The sequence below is a fragment of the Salvia splendens genome, chromosome 5 (assembly GCF_004379255.2).
Source record: "Salvia splendens isolate huo1 chromosome 5, SspV2, whole genome shotgun sequence".
NCBI classification, from domain to species: Eukaryota; Viridiplantae; Streptophyta; class Magnoliopsida; order Lamiales; family Lamiaceae; genus Salvia; species Salvia splendens.
The window spans coordinates 10,385,117-10,399,172 of record NC_056036.1 but is presented as its reverse complement, the minus strand read 5'-3'; the positions used below and the strand labels follow the sequence as shown (position 1 = coordinate 10,399,172).

Below are 14,056 nucleotides of genomic sequence, written 5' to 3'. Positions count from 1 at the left end.
CGTGTTCTTCGTTTAGTCCTGCCAGAAATCGAAGCAGCCTCTTGGTGTTTGTGTATACTCTGAATTGATTCACTCCCTTTTCGCAACAATCAACCGGTTGTTTCTGACACCGGTCGATATTGATCCACATTCCGTGGATTTTGTGATAGTATGTCTCCAGATCCATACTCATCTGTTTGATTGTGTTTGCCTTGTCTTCCAGGTCGTATACAAGGTAAAGGCCAGCTTCGCTCTCGTATGAGGTGGCTAGGCTATCCCATATCGCCTTGGCCGATTGATGATGGGCGAAATCGGCTATGATGCCGTTCTCAATGTTGTCCACGATCCATGAGAATACGATTAAATTCGTTTCCTCCCAGTCATCGTATTCCTTGCTCCCTGGTAACGATGGTGCTGGTTTCCCGGTTATGTGGGAGTATCCTCCTTTACTTCCTATCGCGACTTTCATCAGTCGTGACCAAAGTGGGTAATTTCCTCCATTAAGTTTGAATGCAACAGTTACATTCTTACTTGCTCGAATCTTGTTGCTTGACGACGGTTCTGTTGTTGGTTTCTTTTCGTCGTCTGACATTTTGGATACTGATTTGGATCTTGTTTGCTCACTGGTTTTTGGTTATTTTGGCCGAGATTGGTTTGGGCAGTGATGAAAGTAATTCTGAGCCCTTGTTTAAACAAGGCTCTGATGCCATGTTGAAACAGGTTTGGGGGAATTCATATCACTCTTTCTCATTGATAATCACAAGATTTACATGCCTCTTTATAGGCCTCCAAGAATACAAATAAGATAAGATTGATTTCCCTAACCCTAATCTTCTATACAAGGTAAATATCAATTCTAATTATTTGTGATCACAGGAAATCAGCTGCGGGAAATCTTCCCTTCCATCGTGAGATCTTTCCTTCCAACAACTTCAATCCTACCCAATCAAACTACACGTCTACACTGCACTACACTATACTTCACTCTCTTCCTTTCCTGTCTCACTTGAACAAGAACAATCAACAATGGGTGCTGCATTTTGTGAATCGGCAATCCTCGTAGTCTCTATTCTGTTTGGTGCTGTTGTTCTGAGCTCCGGTTCCGGTACCGCGATGCGGAGATCAGGTGGTGGAAGGTGGGCGGCAGCTCACGCTCTCGCTAGACCAATACTATGGTTCCGGTTTCCAATCGAAGAATGAATACTTATTTGGAAGATTCGATATGCAGATGAAGCTCGTCCCCGGAGTTGAAACTCCGCTGGAACCGTCACTACTTTCTTCGTAATTTGCTTTACCTTTTCTAATTCTAATTTGGAACTGCAGTTGTCGTCACAAGGAGCAGGACTTGGAATTTCTGGGGAATTCATCGGGTGAGCCCTACACCGTCCACACCAACGTTTTTGCCGGCGGCAAAGGCGATAAGGAACAGCAATTCGATCCGACTTCGTCTTTCCACACCTATTCCATCGTCTGGAATCCCCAACGCAGTCCAATTAAAATTGTTGATCTTAATTAGTTTGATTTTTGAATTGTTGAGTGAAATTAATGGTGCAATTGAATTGAATGTTCAGATTTATGGTGGACAACACTCCGATCAGAGTGTTCAACAAAACGCAGGCGATGAGAGTTTACTGCAGCTTGTGGAACGCCAACGACTGGGCGGCCGTGTGAAGGCGGATTGGAGCAAGGCGCCGTTCCTCGCCGCCTACCGCGACTTCAACATTATTAACTCCGCCCGCCGTTGGTGATTCCGCCAACAATGCGGCCACGTGGCAGACGCAGGAATGGCAGAAAGAGGCTGCTAAGATGGGTGCAGCAAAACTATATGATCTACAACTACTGCTCTCATTCTAACCACTTTGCTCAACGATTTCCGCCCGAGTTCAACCGCTCCACATTTTTACCCTTTAAATTTCCCTTAATATTCATTCTTTCATTCATGCTCTTTTTTTTGTTGTTTAGTGGATATATTGTTATAGAATTAGTATTAATGGGACTAAATTTCTACTAGTGTTTACCTCTACTTTGTCCTACTACTCCTAATACGTAGCTTTCCCACATTAGATGTAAAACCAAAAAACTAACAATGCATACGAATCAAGCAAGTGAAGGAGTACATATATGATAATGATACAACAAATGTGAGAGTTGAAAAAATGGACAATTTTAGAATAGCAGAAATCTCAGACATGAAAGATGATTCGTTTCATTCGAATCACACTATTGGAATTATCAACATGTTACAATATTTGTTGTGCATTTTGCGGACCAAAGGCTTCATTCCCTACCTTAGATCTCTGTGAATTTCTCAATCTACATCTTCACTAAACGAATGTAGTGATCTGCTCCTCCAGATCTCTGAAGTGAGCATCCGCTCAGCTGTTTCGAGACCTGCACAAACAAGTCGAAACAATCAACCTTACAAGTCGTATAAAAACAAGAAAACCTAATCGAACTTCCATAGTCAACACAAACATCAACGGTCCATAATGCAATATTAGAAAGTAAGAAATGCAACAAGAAAGAACAATCACTAATTGTTCTTTTTAGCATAGGCAACAAAAATCTTCATGTTATGACAGCAACATTCTGTGTATACTTTTCTGTGTTATCTCACAACACAGTACTATTCTGGCCTTGTATTCAATGTGGAACAGAACAATGCTTCTAGTTTTGGATATGTAAGTCTTTAATGGGGATGAAAAACATAATCAAGAAAGGCAAGATTTTTCAAACTCAAGCAGTGTAGAATTTAAATCTGCACAGGATCATAATTCTTTATGTCCGAAGATTATGAGAAGACCAATAAGTTTCCCCTCCCTCTACCAAGTACCAACACTAGTTAAGCGCTATAACTCAGATTAGTGCTTAGTAGATATCTGTAGACATTCAAACACCTTAATTGAATTTAAGTTTTTGTGGATCGAGTATCAGCCAACGACCATGTGAAACTAGAGTTATCATCGATCTGAACATTGTCATCAATGGAAAAGGCTATGTTACCTTTGAGGAAACAAACAGAAAACTTGGATTTATTTGCAAACACCATACAGAGATTAGGCTACTTTCATCAAGTTCAACTTTTCCTCATAGTACATCTTTTATGCCAAATTCAATTCGACATTTGTGAACGAAGAGGGCCTCAATTAGCAGAAACAGAGGACACCTGAGTATTACAACATTCAAGATTGGCATCAAAGGTCAAATGAAACCTTATGCTGTTCTCAAGATTTGAATTACTTTATTGAGGGAGGGTTGAGTTAACAAAAAAAGGTTAGTGACAATCCCAAACTTTGGCTTTTTTTTAACTGTGGTTAAAAGACTAATTCATAGTACATTGCTTTAATTCGATACATCATCTAGTTCCTGAATGCACACTAAAATCTCTAATTGTATACACATGCAGCAACATTTCTATTAGCATAATCAGTTCATGGGAACTTAAATAGCAACGTTTTCTTGTAGATTTGATCTCCCATGGACAAAATTGTAGGAGTATGAAACAATACAGAGAATAAAGAAAGCAAAAAAGAGAAATAGACAAAATTGTAAGTGCAAATGCTCACAACTTGTAAAGAAAATGTAGCTGTATGAACACACAAAAAATATGAATAACAAATCGAGGGCAGCTAAAAAAAGAAAACCCAAATAGCGTAAGGAAAGAAAGAAGTAAAGAAAGAGTGACCTTTAGAGAGGAGAGGCCATGCTCCGAGAAAATGTGGTGCCACTGCCGCCATGAGCAAAGACACTAGTTTGAAGAAAAACCCAAATAGCGTAAGGGGTGTTTGGTTCACAGAGAGAGAGAGGGAGGGGGGAAATGCAGCACAGCACTGAGCAGTGAGTTGGAAGTAGGAAAACAGCATTTTGTTCAAAGGGATTTTCAGAGTGAGACAGACTCTTTATTCACTTTTCCTCTTTTATTTTGTGTTGTTTGGAGAGCAACAGGGTTCACTACCATCTGTATTCTGTATTGTAACTGGTCTGTCTCTGAGTGTGAGAGAGGGAGGTCTTTTGGTTGAAAATAGCACGAATCACGAGGAGCTGAAATGCCAACACAGGAAGAATTTTAAAAACAGAGGTAAAATGCCTTAAATTTCTGCCTTCAAAAGTGGCGCCCCTATACCTTTTACTTTTACCACACTCTTTTTTTACTCGCTCTCAAGTTTCGACTCAATTAATTATTAAAATATTGCCTCGACTCAAGAAGGTATAATGGGCCTATACGAAATGGGCTTCGTAAAAGGGCAAACTTTATTGATTGAAAATTAAATAAAGAGGTTTGTCAGTATCAGTGGAGAAATTTACAAGTGATGAACATAGCCATAGCCATACCATGCTAAGAACTCGAACACAAATGTTGTGTAGATAGATGTTGGGTACAATTGATTATTGTATCAATAATACTCCTAGAAAGGAATTGTAGAATGCTGGAAATGGAAAAATAGGCGGACACTCTACACTTCTTACATGCAGAGAAGCTCATATTGGCACATAAAAACTGTACAAGATCACAAACGAATAAATGCCATATGAAGATTCAAAACAATCAAAGAAATGATCAAGAAAATGATGTGAATCAAGAGTAACACATATTCTCATAATAATAAAAGAACAATAAGTGCATTATTTAGCCTTAACCGATCTGTCAACTAAGTCCCCAAAACTTATAGCATCAAGCACAAACCAAAAGCAACAATTATCCAAAACTAAACCACAACTCTCCCAATTCGGCCAAGAAGAAAAGGAAATATAGAAATCCTCCTAATCTCTACCTTACTGCTAGCATTGAATAAGCACAAATCAATGTTTTCTTGCAGCATGTATGTACCCCACCATTACAGCAGCAGTAGCAATGGCTGAGCCACCCACAATCATCCACTCCCTTTGCCTCAGACCACAAATCAACCCTCTCTTTCCAAGGCTATCATCGCCATAGATGCCACCACGCTCGAGCTCCTTGATCAAAATCTGCTTATCATCCAAACAGCTTTGCAGAACGCTGATTTCAGCCTTCATCTTCTCCACCTTCATCGCCAAACCATCCTTCTCCGCATAACCCTTGCCCTTGCCCACCACAGCTTCCAATTCCTCCACATTCTTCTTGAAAACCTGGATTTGCTTATCCCTAGCATCCAGTTCCACCACCAGCAACGCCTTCTCCCTCTCCGCCGCATCCAGTTTCACATCTTTCTCCATCGCCCTCCCTTTCATCCCCTCCAATTCGCTCTTCAATCCAGGCAATTCCTGCAAATCGATCATCGCGGTCGCCAAACCGTGATGCAGCCTCGACACCTCGCTTTCGAGATCCGCGGCGCGCGCAGCCACAGCACCAAACGCCTTGTTGTCCGATTGCGCGTTCTCCGTTTGATTCTTCAAATCCGCATTCTCGGATTCCAATTTCTCAATAGATGCCTTCAGCTCATCTATTTCCTTAACGTTCTTAGTGTTCTCCTCCTCGAGATCATTGATCCTTTGATTGAGCTCCGCAATCTCATAGGAATCCGCATTGTCAGCATCAGCGAATTCTTCGTGGAACGACGGCTCGTCCGCCATTGAAGATTCCTATAAACACAAAAAAATAGAACGCATTGAAAATAATAATAACACAGATTTGATCCCAAAAAACAAGCAGATGCTCAAATCGAGGAATTGCACAACAACAAAAAAAACAGAGAAAAAAGACGTATTGAAAAACGGAATTTTACGATTTAATTTGTTCTCAGATTGATTCCGTGAAGAGAAAACATATCAAGAAAGAAATGATATAACCTGCGTTGGGTGTGCGGAAGATTGTAGGGTTTATGGAATTTTCAGTCAAGAAACGAAATGCTGTCTATTTAAAAGGCCGAGGGTATCGCTCATCAATCTTCATCACAATTTTCATTTATGCAAATATAAATATTCAAAAGGTAATAATTTTACATATTGTTTCATTAAATTTACTTATTTTCAAGCTTTCCAGTGCGGTTTATTGATGTACTATAATCTTACCATATGGAGTATCTTATTTTATTATTATTATACCAGACTTTGATAAGTATGTTCATTTCACTTTTAAAAGTAAGATATATATTCCTAATTTATTAATTTTTTAAAATTTGTATCGAACTTTAATGAGACATTTTATAATAAATGAAAAGGTATATTCCCCAGAAATTCCAAGTCCTGCTCCTTGTGACGACAACTGCAGTTCCAAATTAGAATTAGAAAAGGTAAAGCAAATTACGAAGAAAGTAGTGACGGTTCCAGCGGAGTTTCAACTCCGGGGACGAGCTTCATCTGCATATCGAATCTTCCAAATAAGTATTCATTCTTCGATTGGAAACCGGAGCCAGAGTATTGGTCTAGCGAGAGCGTGAGCTGCCGCCCACCTTCCACCACCTGATCTCCGCATCGCGGTAAGCTCAGAACAACACCACCAAACAGAATAGAGACTACAAGGATTGCCGATTCACAAAATGCAGCACCCATTGTTGATTCTTCTTGTTCAAGTGAGACAGGAAAGGAAGATAATGTAGTGTTGAAGTGTTTGCTTTGCACTTGGCAGTGATATTTATAGTACTCCAGAAAAGAGCTGTTGGTGGGGACAGCTGGAAGTGAGCTTGACCGCGGTTTCCACAAAAAGAAAGCTGCCGATTTCCGCTTATAAAAAACCAGCTATGAATACTCCATAAAAGAAGAACGAACAGCTATATAAGCTGATCTTATTCTTTGTAATGCGCATATTATGACTTAATGCAAAGTTCTTCTTCCACTCTCTCTTCTCCGTCAAGTAGCTCGATTCGTGTAGGTGCTATTCTGGTTGTCGTTCCTATCTCCGGTGACCTCAATACCGCACCAAGTGGTATCAGCCTCTCCGATCCGGTGCCTGCAATGGTGGACACCCGCTCTGGTGATATGCGCCGACCGGAGGAATCAGGAAATGTTTGCCGCTGCCATGGCTGACTTCACAGCGAAGGTCGATGACCCTGATCGTCGGCGTGAAGAGCTGGATAAGCTGCGCGATCACTCGGATGGAGTGCGAGATCTAACGCTGAAGGAGCTTCGTGAGGAACTCCTCGCTCTGCAGATGCAGCAGAACGTGATCATGTCTCGTTTTGTGGTGAACTCCGGCGGACATGTAGGCGCAATGGCTGGCGGTGCTCCGCCTCGGCCTCAGTACTTTGCAACAAGACAATCGAAGGTCGGATTTCCTATTTTTGCTGGGGAGGATCTGGCCGGATGGATACTTCGATGCGATCATTTCTTCACGGTGGATCTGACACCGGAGGAGTCTAAAGTGCGTCTAGCGGTGATTAACTTCAAAGGCAGAGCACTTCAGTTGTTTCAAAATTGGGTGAAGTATCAAGATCATGCGAGGTCGACTCTATGGCCTCTATTTCTGCAAGCTTTGGAAGGGAGATTTGGGGATCAATTGTTGGGTGATCCAATGACTGAATTACTGGCGCTGAAACAAACCGGTTCATTCACTGAATACCACGATCGATTTGAATTGTTGCTAGGTCGTGTTTGCCTCTCTGAATCTTATGTTATCAATCACTTCATTAATGAACTGAGACCGTTTGTGCAAAAGGCTGTTAGGATGTTGATGCCTCAAACTCTAGTACATGCATATGCTTTAGCTAGATTGCAAGAGTCTTCTACTCCAGTTAGGGAGGGAGGGCTTTTCGCAAGGCTCTAAGAGGTTTAGTAATAATGAATCTAAACCATCTCATAACACTACACCTCTACTGCCTACTCCTATAATGCCTGCTGTGAAATCTCGTAGACTTTTAACTGAGGAAGTTCTTCATGGCAGATAGAAGAGCTAAGGGATTATGTTATGGCTGTAATGAGAAGTTTGATAGGGGTCATCGTTGTGGAAGGAAGCAGTTGTATCTGTTAGAAATTGATGATGGAGGGCATCAGGATCCTAAACCTGATGCTGAAAGTAAGGAGGATGATTTTGTGGATGATGAAAATCCTCTTATATCAATTTATGCCATCAGTGGTTCATCTTCAAGAGGATTTAGAACCATGAGAGTAACTGGAAAAGTGGGAAAGAAAGTTGTACACATTCTTATTGATTCAGGAAGTACTCACAACTTCCTAGACTTACATGTGGCAAAACGTTTGGGACTTCATATTTCACCTATGAACCCTGTATATGTGGATGTAGCAGATGGAAACAGATTAGAATGCAATTATGTGTGCAAGAGCTTGAAATGGATGTTGAGGGGCACAACCTTCTTAATTGATGTGCTACTACTGCCTTTAGGGAATTGTTATATGGTGTTGGGGTTCAATGGTTGGAAACTTTGGGAGTAATTCACTGGGATTTTAAGAACCTTAGTATGAATTTTACATTGGATGGAAGAAGGCACATGCTGAGGGGAAGCCAACAAGGGCAGAAGGTTCAAACTGTTACAGAAAAAGAAATGGACAAACTTCTCACTCACTGTGATGGAGTTCAACTTTGTTGTATCAAAGTGGATGGGGAAGGTAGCTCTGAATTACTCTTGATGGAGAAGGCTGCTGGAGAAGAGCTAGATATTCCCCAGAATATTCAGAAATTTTTGGAGGACCAGAGTATGGTATTTGCAGAACCTAGTTCGTTGCCTCCAATGGGATCACACAACCACAAAATCACTCTGATTCATGGTGCTTCCCCATTAAACTCATAGCCTTAGAGGCATTATGCTATGCAAAAGAATATTATAGAAAAGCAAGTCAATGATCTGCTACAACAAGGTTTGATCCAACCTAGCTCAAGTCCTTTTTCCTCTCCAGTGGTGTTAGTGAAGAAAAAGGATGGAACATAGAAAATGTGTGCTACTATTTTTTCTAAAATTGATTTGAGAGCCAGCTACCATCAAATCAGAATGGAAGTTGAGGATATACACAAAAATGCTTTTAGGACCCATGATGGCACTATGAGTTTGCAGTGATGCCATTTGGTCTCACCAATGCTCCAACAACCTTTCAAGGATTGATGAACGATGTGTTTAGGCCCTTCTTAAGGAAGTTTGTGTTGATTTTCTTCGATGATATATTAATATACAACAGTGATATGGATGCTCACTTAAATCATCTGAAGTTAGTTTTTGAGAAGCTGCAAGAAAATTCACTTTTTGCTAAAAGAAGTAAGTGTGAATTTTCCCAGAATAAGATTGAATGTCTGGGGTATATTATCTCTGAGAGGGGGGTTTCTACTGATCCCAAAAAGCTGCAAGCAATGCAGGATTGGCCTGTCCCGGTTGATGTATCTAAGTTGAGGGGATTTTTAGGCCTCACTTGCTACTACAGAAAGTTCATAAAAACTATGGTATTATTTGCAAGCCTCTTACTGATTTGTTGAGAAAAGATGCTTTTATCTGGAATGAAGCAGCTGATAAGGCATTTGTAGAGCTTAAACAAGCTATGATGTCCTCTCCTGTATTGGCTCTACTCAATTTCTCTTTGCCTTTAGTTGTGGAGATAGATGCTTTCAGCTATGAGATTGGTGTTGTATTGATGCAGAACAGTCACCCTTTGGCTTTTATTAGCAAATCTATATCACCAAAGCATATGAGTCTATATGTTTATGACAAAGAGCTTCTTGCTATTGTCTTTGCTGTTACACACTGGGGCCACTACTTAGGGAATCAATCTTTTGAAGTCAGGACAGATCACAAAACTCTTGCTCATTTGATGAAACAGAAGTTAACTACCCCTTGTCAGCTTAAATGGTTATCTAAACTAATGGCTTTTGATTTTGAGATCACCTACAAGAAAAGAGTAGAAAATGTGGTTGTGGATGCACTTTCTAGAGTGCACTCTTCTGAGAACTTTTGTATGGCCATTACCTCAGTTTCCACTGATATTTACCCACTGATACAAGCAACTTGGGATACTGATTCTTCTCTGAAAACCTTGATCAGTGAGTTGAAGTAGAACCTTAACACCAAATCTAAGTACTCATGGACAGGTGAGGAGCTAAGGAGAAAATGTCGTTTGGTTGTCGGTGATGATCAGGATTTCAGGTTGAAGATCATCAATTTGTTCCATAACACTAGCTCAGGGGGACACTAGCTACTTACAAAATATTATCCTCTTTGTTCTATTGGCCTAACATGGAAAAACAGACAATAAACTACATTAGAGAATGTGACATCTGCCAGAGATATAAATATGATCACACTGCCTACCCTGGGCTACTGCAGCCATTGCCAATTCCAGAGGAGGCTTGGTCTCAGGTCAGCCTTGATTTCATTGAAGGGCTTCCTTTGTCCCATGGTAAATCTACTATACTGGTGGTGGTTGATAGACTCACCAAGTATGCTCACTTCATGAGCCTTACTCATCCCTACACAGCCTTGACAGTTGCTCAATCGTTCTTGGATCATGTGTTTAAATTGCATGAATTACCAACTATTTATAAGTGATCGAGACAGGGTATTCCTCAGCAATTTTTGGTCTGATTTTTTCAAATTGCAAGGGATGGCCAAACTCAGGTGGTCAATCGATGCTTGGAAACTTACTTGAGGTGCATGTGTGGTGATCAACCGTCTAACTGGAGCAAGTGGTTGAGTTCGGCTGAATTTTGGTACAACACATCATTCCATTCGGCTATTGAATCGACTCCTTTTGAGGCTTTGTTTGGCTACCCGGCTCCTATCCACATTCCTTACTTCAAAGGTGATTCGGCTGTGCATGATGTGAATGAGAGCTTGATGGCTAGAGATGCTATGATGGAGGTATTGAAACACCATTTGGGTAAGGCACAACACCGTATGAAGCAACAACACGATAAACATCGCTCGGAGTGGATGTTCGCGATAGGTGATTGGGTTTACTTAAAGCTGCAACCCTACCGGCAAAACACCCTACGCGGTCACCAGTTTCAAAAATTGAGTCCTCGGTATTTTGGACCTTTTAAGGTCGTGGATAAGTATGGAGAAGTCGCCTACAAGCTGCAGCTTCCGGCGAGTAGCAAGATTCACCCCGTCTTTCATGTGTCCCAATTGAAGAAGAAGACCCTTATCACAACAGCATGGTACTCTGCCTGTCATGGGAAACTCTACCTTCCTTGAACCGGTGCAAATCCTTGACCGTCGTTTAGTGAAGAGGGGTAATCGGCCGGCGACACAGGTTCTGATTCATTTGGTACATGAAAGAGAGAAGTAAAGAATAAACGCGAAAGGTGAGCTAAATAAGAGTGTGCAATGGTGCATGCACACGTGGAATGATAGGAACAAATCGTCACACACGTGTGAGTGTTGGAAGTTAAGAAGTTAGGAAGCCGTAGGAGGCGGTTAGAGGTTGTTAGATTGGGAATCTGAGCTGTTAGCTTAGTCACAGCTATATAAGTTGATCTTATTCTTTGTAATGCGCATATTATGACTTAATGCAAATTTCTTCTTCTACTCTCTCTTCTCTGTCAAGTAGCTCGATTCGTGTAGGTGCTATTCCGGTTGCCGTTCCTATCTCCGGTGACCTCAATACCGCACCAGAAGACATCGCTTGCGCCGATGAAATTTGGTCGAAAGACCAGCATTTGGCGATCCCGCATCTCATTGTGCCTCACATAAGGTATATCGATTGGGCAGAACTCAAGAAAAGGGGATTAAAGGCGTGATGGGTACAAAGGTCTCCCGAGGATTCGATTGGGATCAAAAGTGATAGGGCTCGGTAAGCATTGATTTTTTCTCTCTCTTGAATATAGGCACTGTTGCAGTTGATAGGTTAAACTACATGATGATAATGCTGTTTGGGTATGATATATACTTTGCCATTATCAACTATTGTAGTGTATTGAAATTGTAGGGATGAAGAAGTTGAATTGCTCGTTGGTTGTTATGGTGGGATCCTATTTTCTTGATTGATTTGTTCTATGTGCATCGATTTGAAATAATTGAAAAGCCTGAGACATATTGTGATCAATCAAATTAAATTTAGTAATGCAGTGATGAAATAAATCACGTATATACTCTGTTATTGCGACTTGGGAGAGATCCTAATTGGCATTCCTTGAAAAGGGAATGGGAGAGGATCTACTGTAATTGGCTCATCAAGATTCTCTAATGTCCAATTATACCTAGTCACAACATAATGTACAAATATAAGTATGTTTAGCTTTGCTAATTGGTATCCTGCACACAATCTAGGCCCTCCGCCAAACGGAACGTACGAGAAGGGCTGGACCGGGTCGTCGAACCTACCTGGTTCGAATCTCAACGGATCTTCAAAGTAGTTGGAATCGTAATGTGTTCCGTATGCTGTCCACAACACCTGCAGATTACGAATTCTTTGTAAGGAGATATTCATAATGTTGATGTTTTTCATTTTTATTTTATTTGTTGTTTCCAGGATTTAGTTACCTTCCAGCCCTTGGGAATCGTGTATCCATCGAATTCAATATCTTGGATTGCTTTTCTAAAAGAGCCGAAAATTGGAGGGAAAATCCTGATGCTCTCGCTTGCCACTTGCCATGTGTAGTTCATCTTCTTCACATCCTCGTACGTGAGAGCTTCGCGTGGTACGATATTTTCGTGTTCTGTTTTGTGTTTGAATGATGACGTGAGAGAAAGAAGTGAGGCAGAAGTTTGAAATGTAGTTAATTGCAAGGCGTAGTATTACTGAAATAAAAATTGAAACTTGCAAATACCTTTTTGAAGGAGAGCATAGCAGTTTGGATGATGAGCCAGCATCCTGAAGGTCATGGCAATGGCAAAGGAGGTGGTGTCGTGGGCTGCAAACACGAGCAACACAATGTTATCAGCCACCTCCGCCTCAGTAATCTCACCTCGAATCAGGGCAGCAACAAACTTGGACAGGAGAATCCCTCCCCCATCACTCTCTTCTTCCATTTCTCTTCTCCTATCCCTTATAATCTCCACCAGCATCTCCTCTATCTCCTTCCTCACCCTTTTCGCCCTCGAGAATTTGGACCCTGGGAAGCTAAAAGGGACCGCGAACACCCCTTCAAGAACCTTCTCGAACATCTCCAACATCCCGGGTTTCACCTCAATCCCCAACAAGCATTCTACAACAATAGTGAATGTCAAAAGTTTTGTTAGCCCATAGAGACTAATAGTTTTGTCCCCACCACTCCAATATCTTTCCAAGTGCATTGTCACAGTGTTGCAAATCCTAGGCACCAGATTGTCAAGGCCGGACGAGCTGAGGCTGGTGGCCACGATGCCACGTAGGCAGCGGTGCGCCTCCCCTTGTTTCTCCATGATCGAGTTCACTCCCATCAACTGCACGGAGGAGGAGGGCCACGAGCTCACAACTAGCTTGAACTCGTTGGAGAGGAAGAACTTGTTGGCCTCGGCCCCACTCACCACCACAGTTGGGTGGCCCATCAGCCTCGTCTTGAAGGTGAGGCCGTGCTTTCGGATGCGGGCTTGGATGAAGTCTTGGTAAAGCCTATTTTTCTTTTGAGCTTTGTAGAAATCTATGGTTTCACCTACCCAAGGCCAACCCATCTTCCCCGGAGGCAGTTTCCTCTCATTTTTGCTTTTGCAATTTTTCATCACAAACGCCAATGAAGCAACACCAACAATAACAACACCAATAACCCAGAAAGACAAAGGATTCATTGCAAATGTGAATCCCAAATGGAAATCTACTATTTATACAACAAAATCAGAAGAAAATGTGAGCTTACTATGCCTTGATCCAAACCAAATCTGGTATTTATACACACACAGACATGATAGAAAATTAATAAAGATTATAATAATTAGGTCAACTTATGGAAGGAAAAAGGTCGGCGAATCATGCAATCATTAATAACTTCCCATGTTTACCTTCTTTGATTAATATAAAGCGTACCAAAAACTGGACATCTGAAATAAGACAGGGATGATTAAGAACAATTATATTTTTAATCCTGTCATTAGTCAAATAGGATTGAAAATTCTCAATCAACAGAGAATCCCTAGATATCTGCTTTGTCCAATACTTAAGTTTTTTAGCTGTAATAACTTGTGTTCAAAGTCAAATGCTGGCCTGTAACAGGAATCTTAGCTAGCATTTGGGTGCTTTGTTATAGGTATTTTATTTAGGATTAGGGTTAATCGATTAAAAAACTTTGACTTGATTTTGATTGTCA

The 14,056-nt window shown here is 41.2% G+C and overlaps 2 protein-coding genes and 1 long non-coding RNA gene across 4 annotated transcripts; 1 reads left to right on the top strand and 2 right to left on the bottom strand.

Moving 5' to 3' along the window:
• Positions 1-774: 774 nt before the first annotated feature.
• LOC121805164 lies at positions 775-2,015 on the top strand. The gene is made up of 2 exons (XR_006051308.1): positions 775-1,260; positions 1,551-2,015. It is a non-coding gene; the product is annotated as an uncharacterized LOC121805164 (long non-coding RNA).
• A 2,531-nt stretch (positions 2,016-4,546) lies between these two features.
• LOC121805163 (peroxisomal and mitochondrial division factor 2-like) lies at positions 4,547-5,863 on the bottom strand. Of its 2 annotated transcripts, none has more exons than XM_042204951.1 (2): positions 5,685-5,863; positions 4,547-5,541 (listed from the first exon to the last, which is right to left on the bottom strand). In XM_042204951.1, the coding sequence occupies exon 2, from the start codon at positions 5,530-5,532 to the stop codon at positions 4,780-4,782; it is 753 nt and encodes a 250-aa protein (XP_042060885.1). In that variant the 5' UTR covers positions 5,533-5,541; positions 5,685-5,863; the 3' UTR covers positions 4,547-4,779. The 2 variants fall into 2 exon arrangements, with proteins under 2 accessions (XP_042060885.1, XP_042060884.1); XM_042204950.1 differs by having other exon boundaries at positions 5,749-5,863.
• Positions 5,864-11,897: 6,034 nt separating this feature from the next.
• Positions 11,898-13,810, bottom strand: LOC121803214 (cytochrome P450 716B1-like). The gene is made up of 3 exons (XM_042202910.1): positions 12,605-13,810; positions 12,318-12,493; positions 11,898-12,228 (listed from the first exon to the last, which is right to left on the bottom strand). Exons 1-3 carry the CDS (start codon positions 13,539-13,541, stop codon positions 11,932-11,934), a joined length of 1,410 nt encoding a protein of 469 aa, XP_042058844.1. The 5' UTR covers positions 13,542-13,810; the 3' UTR covers positions 11,898-11,931.
• Between the last annotated feature and the right edge of the window lie 246 nt (positions 13,811-14,056).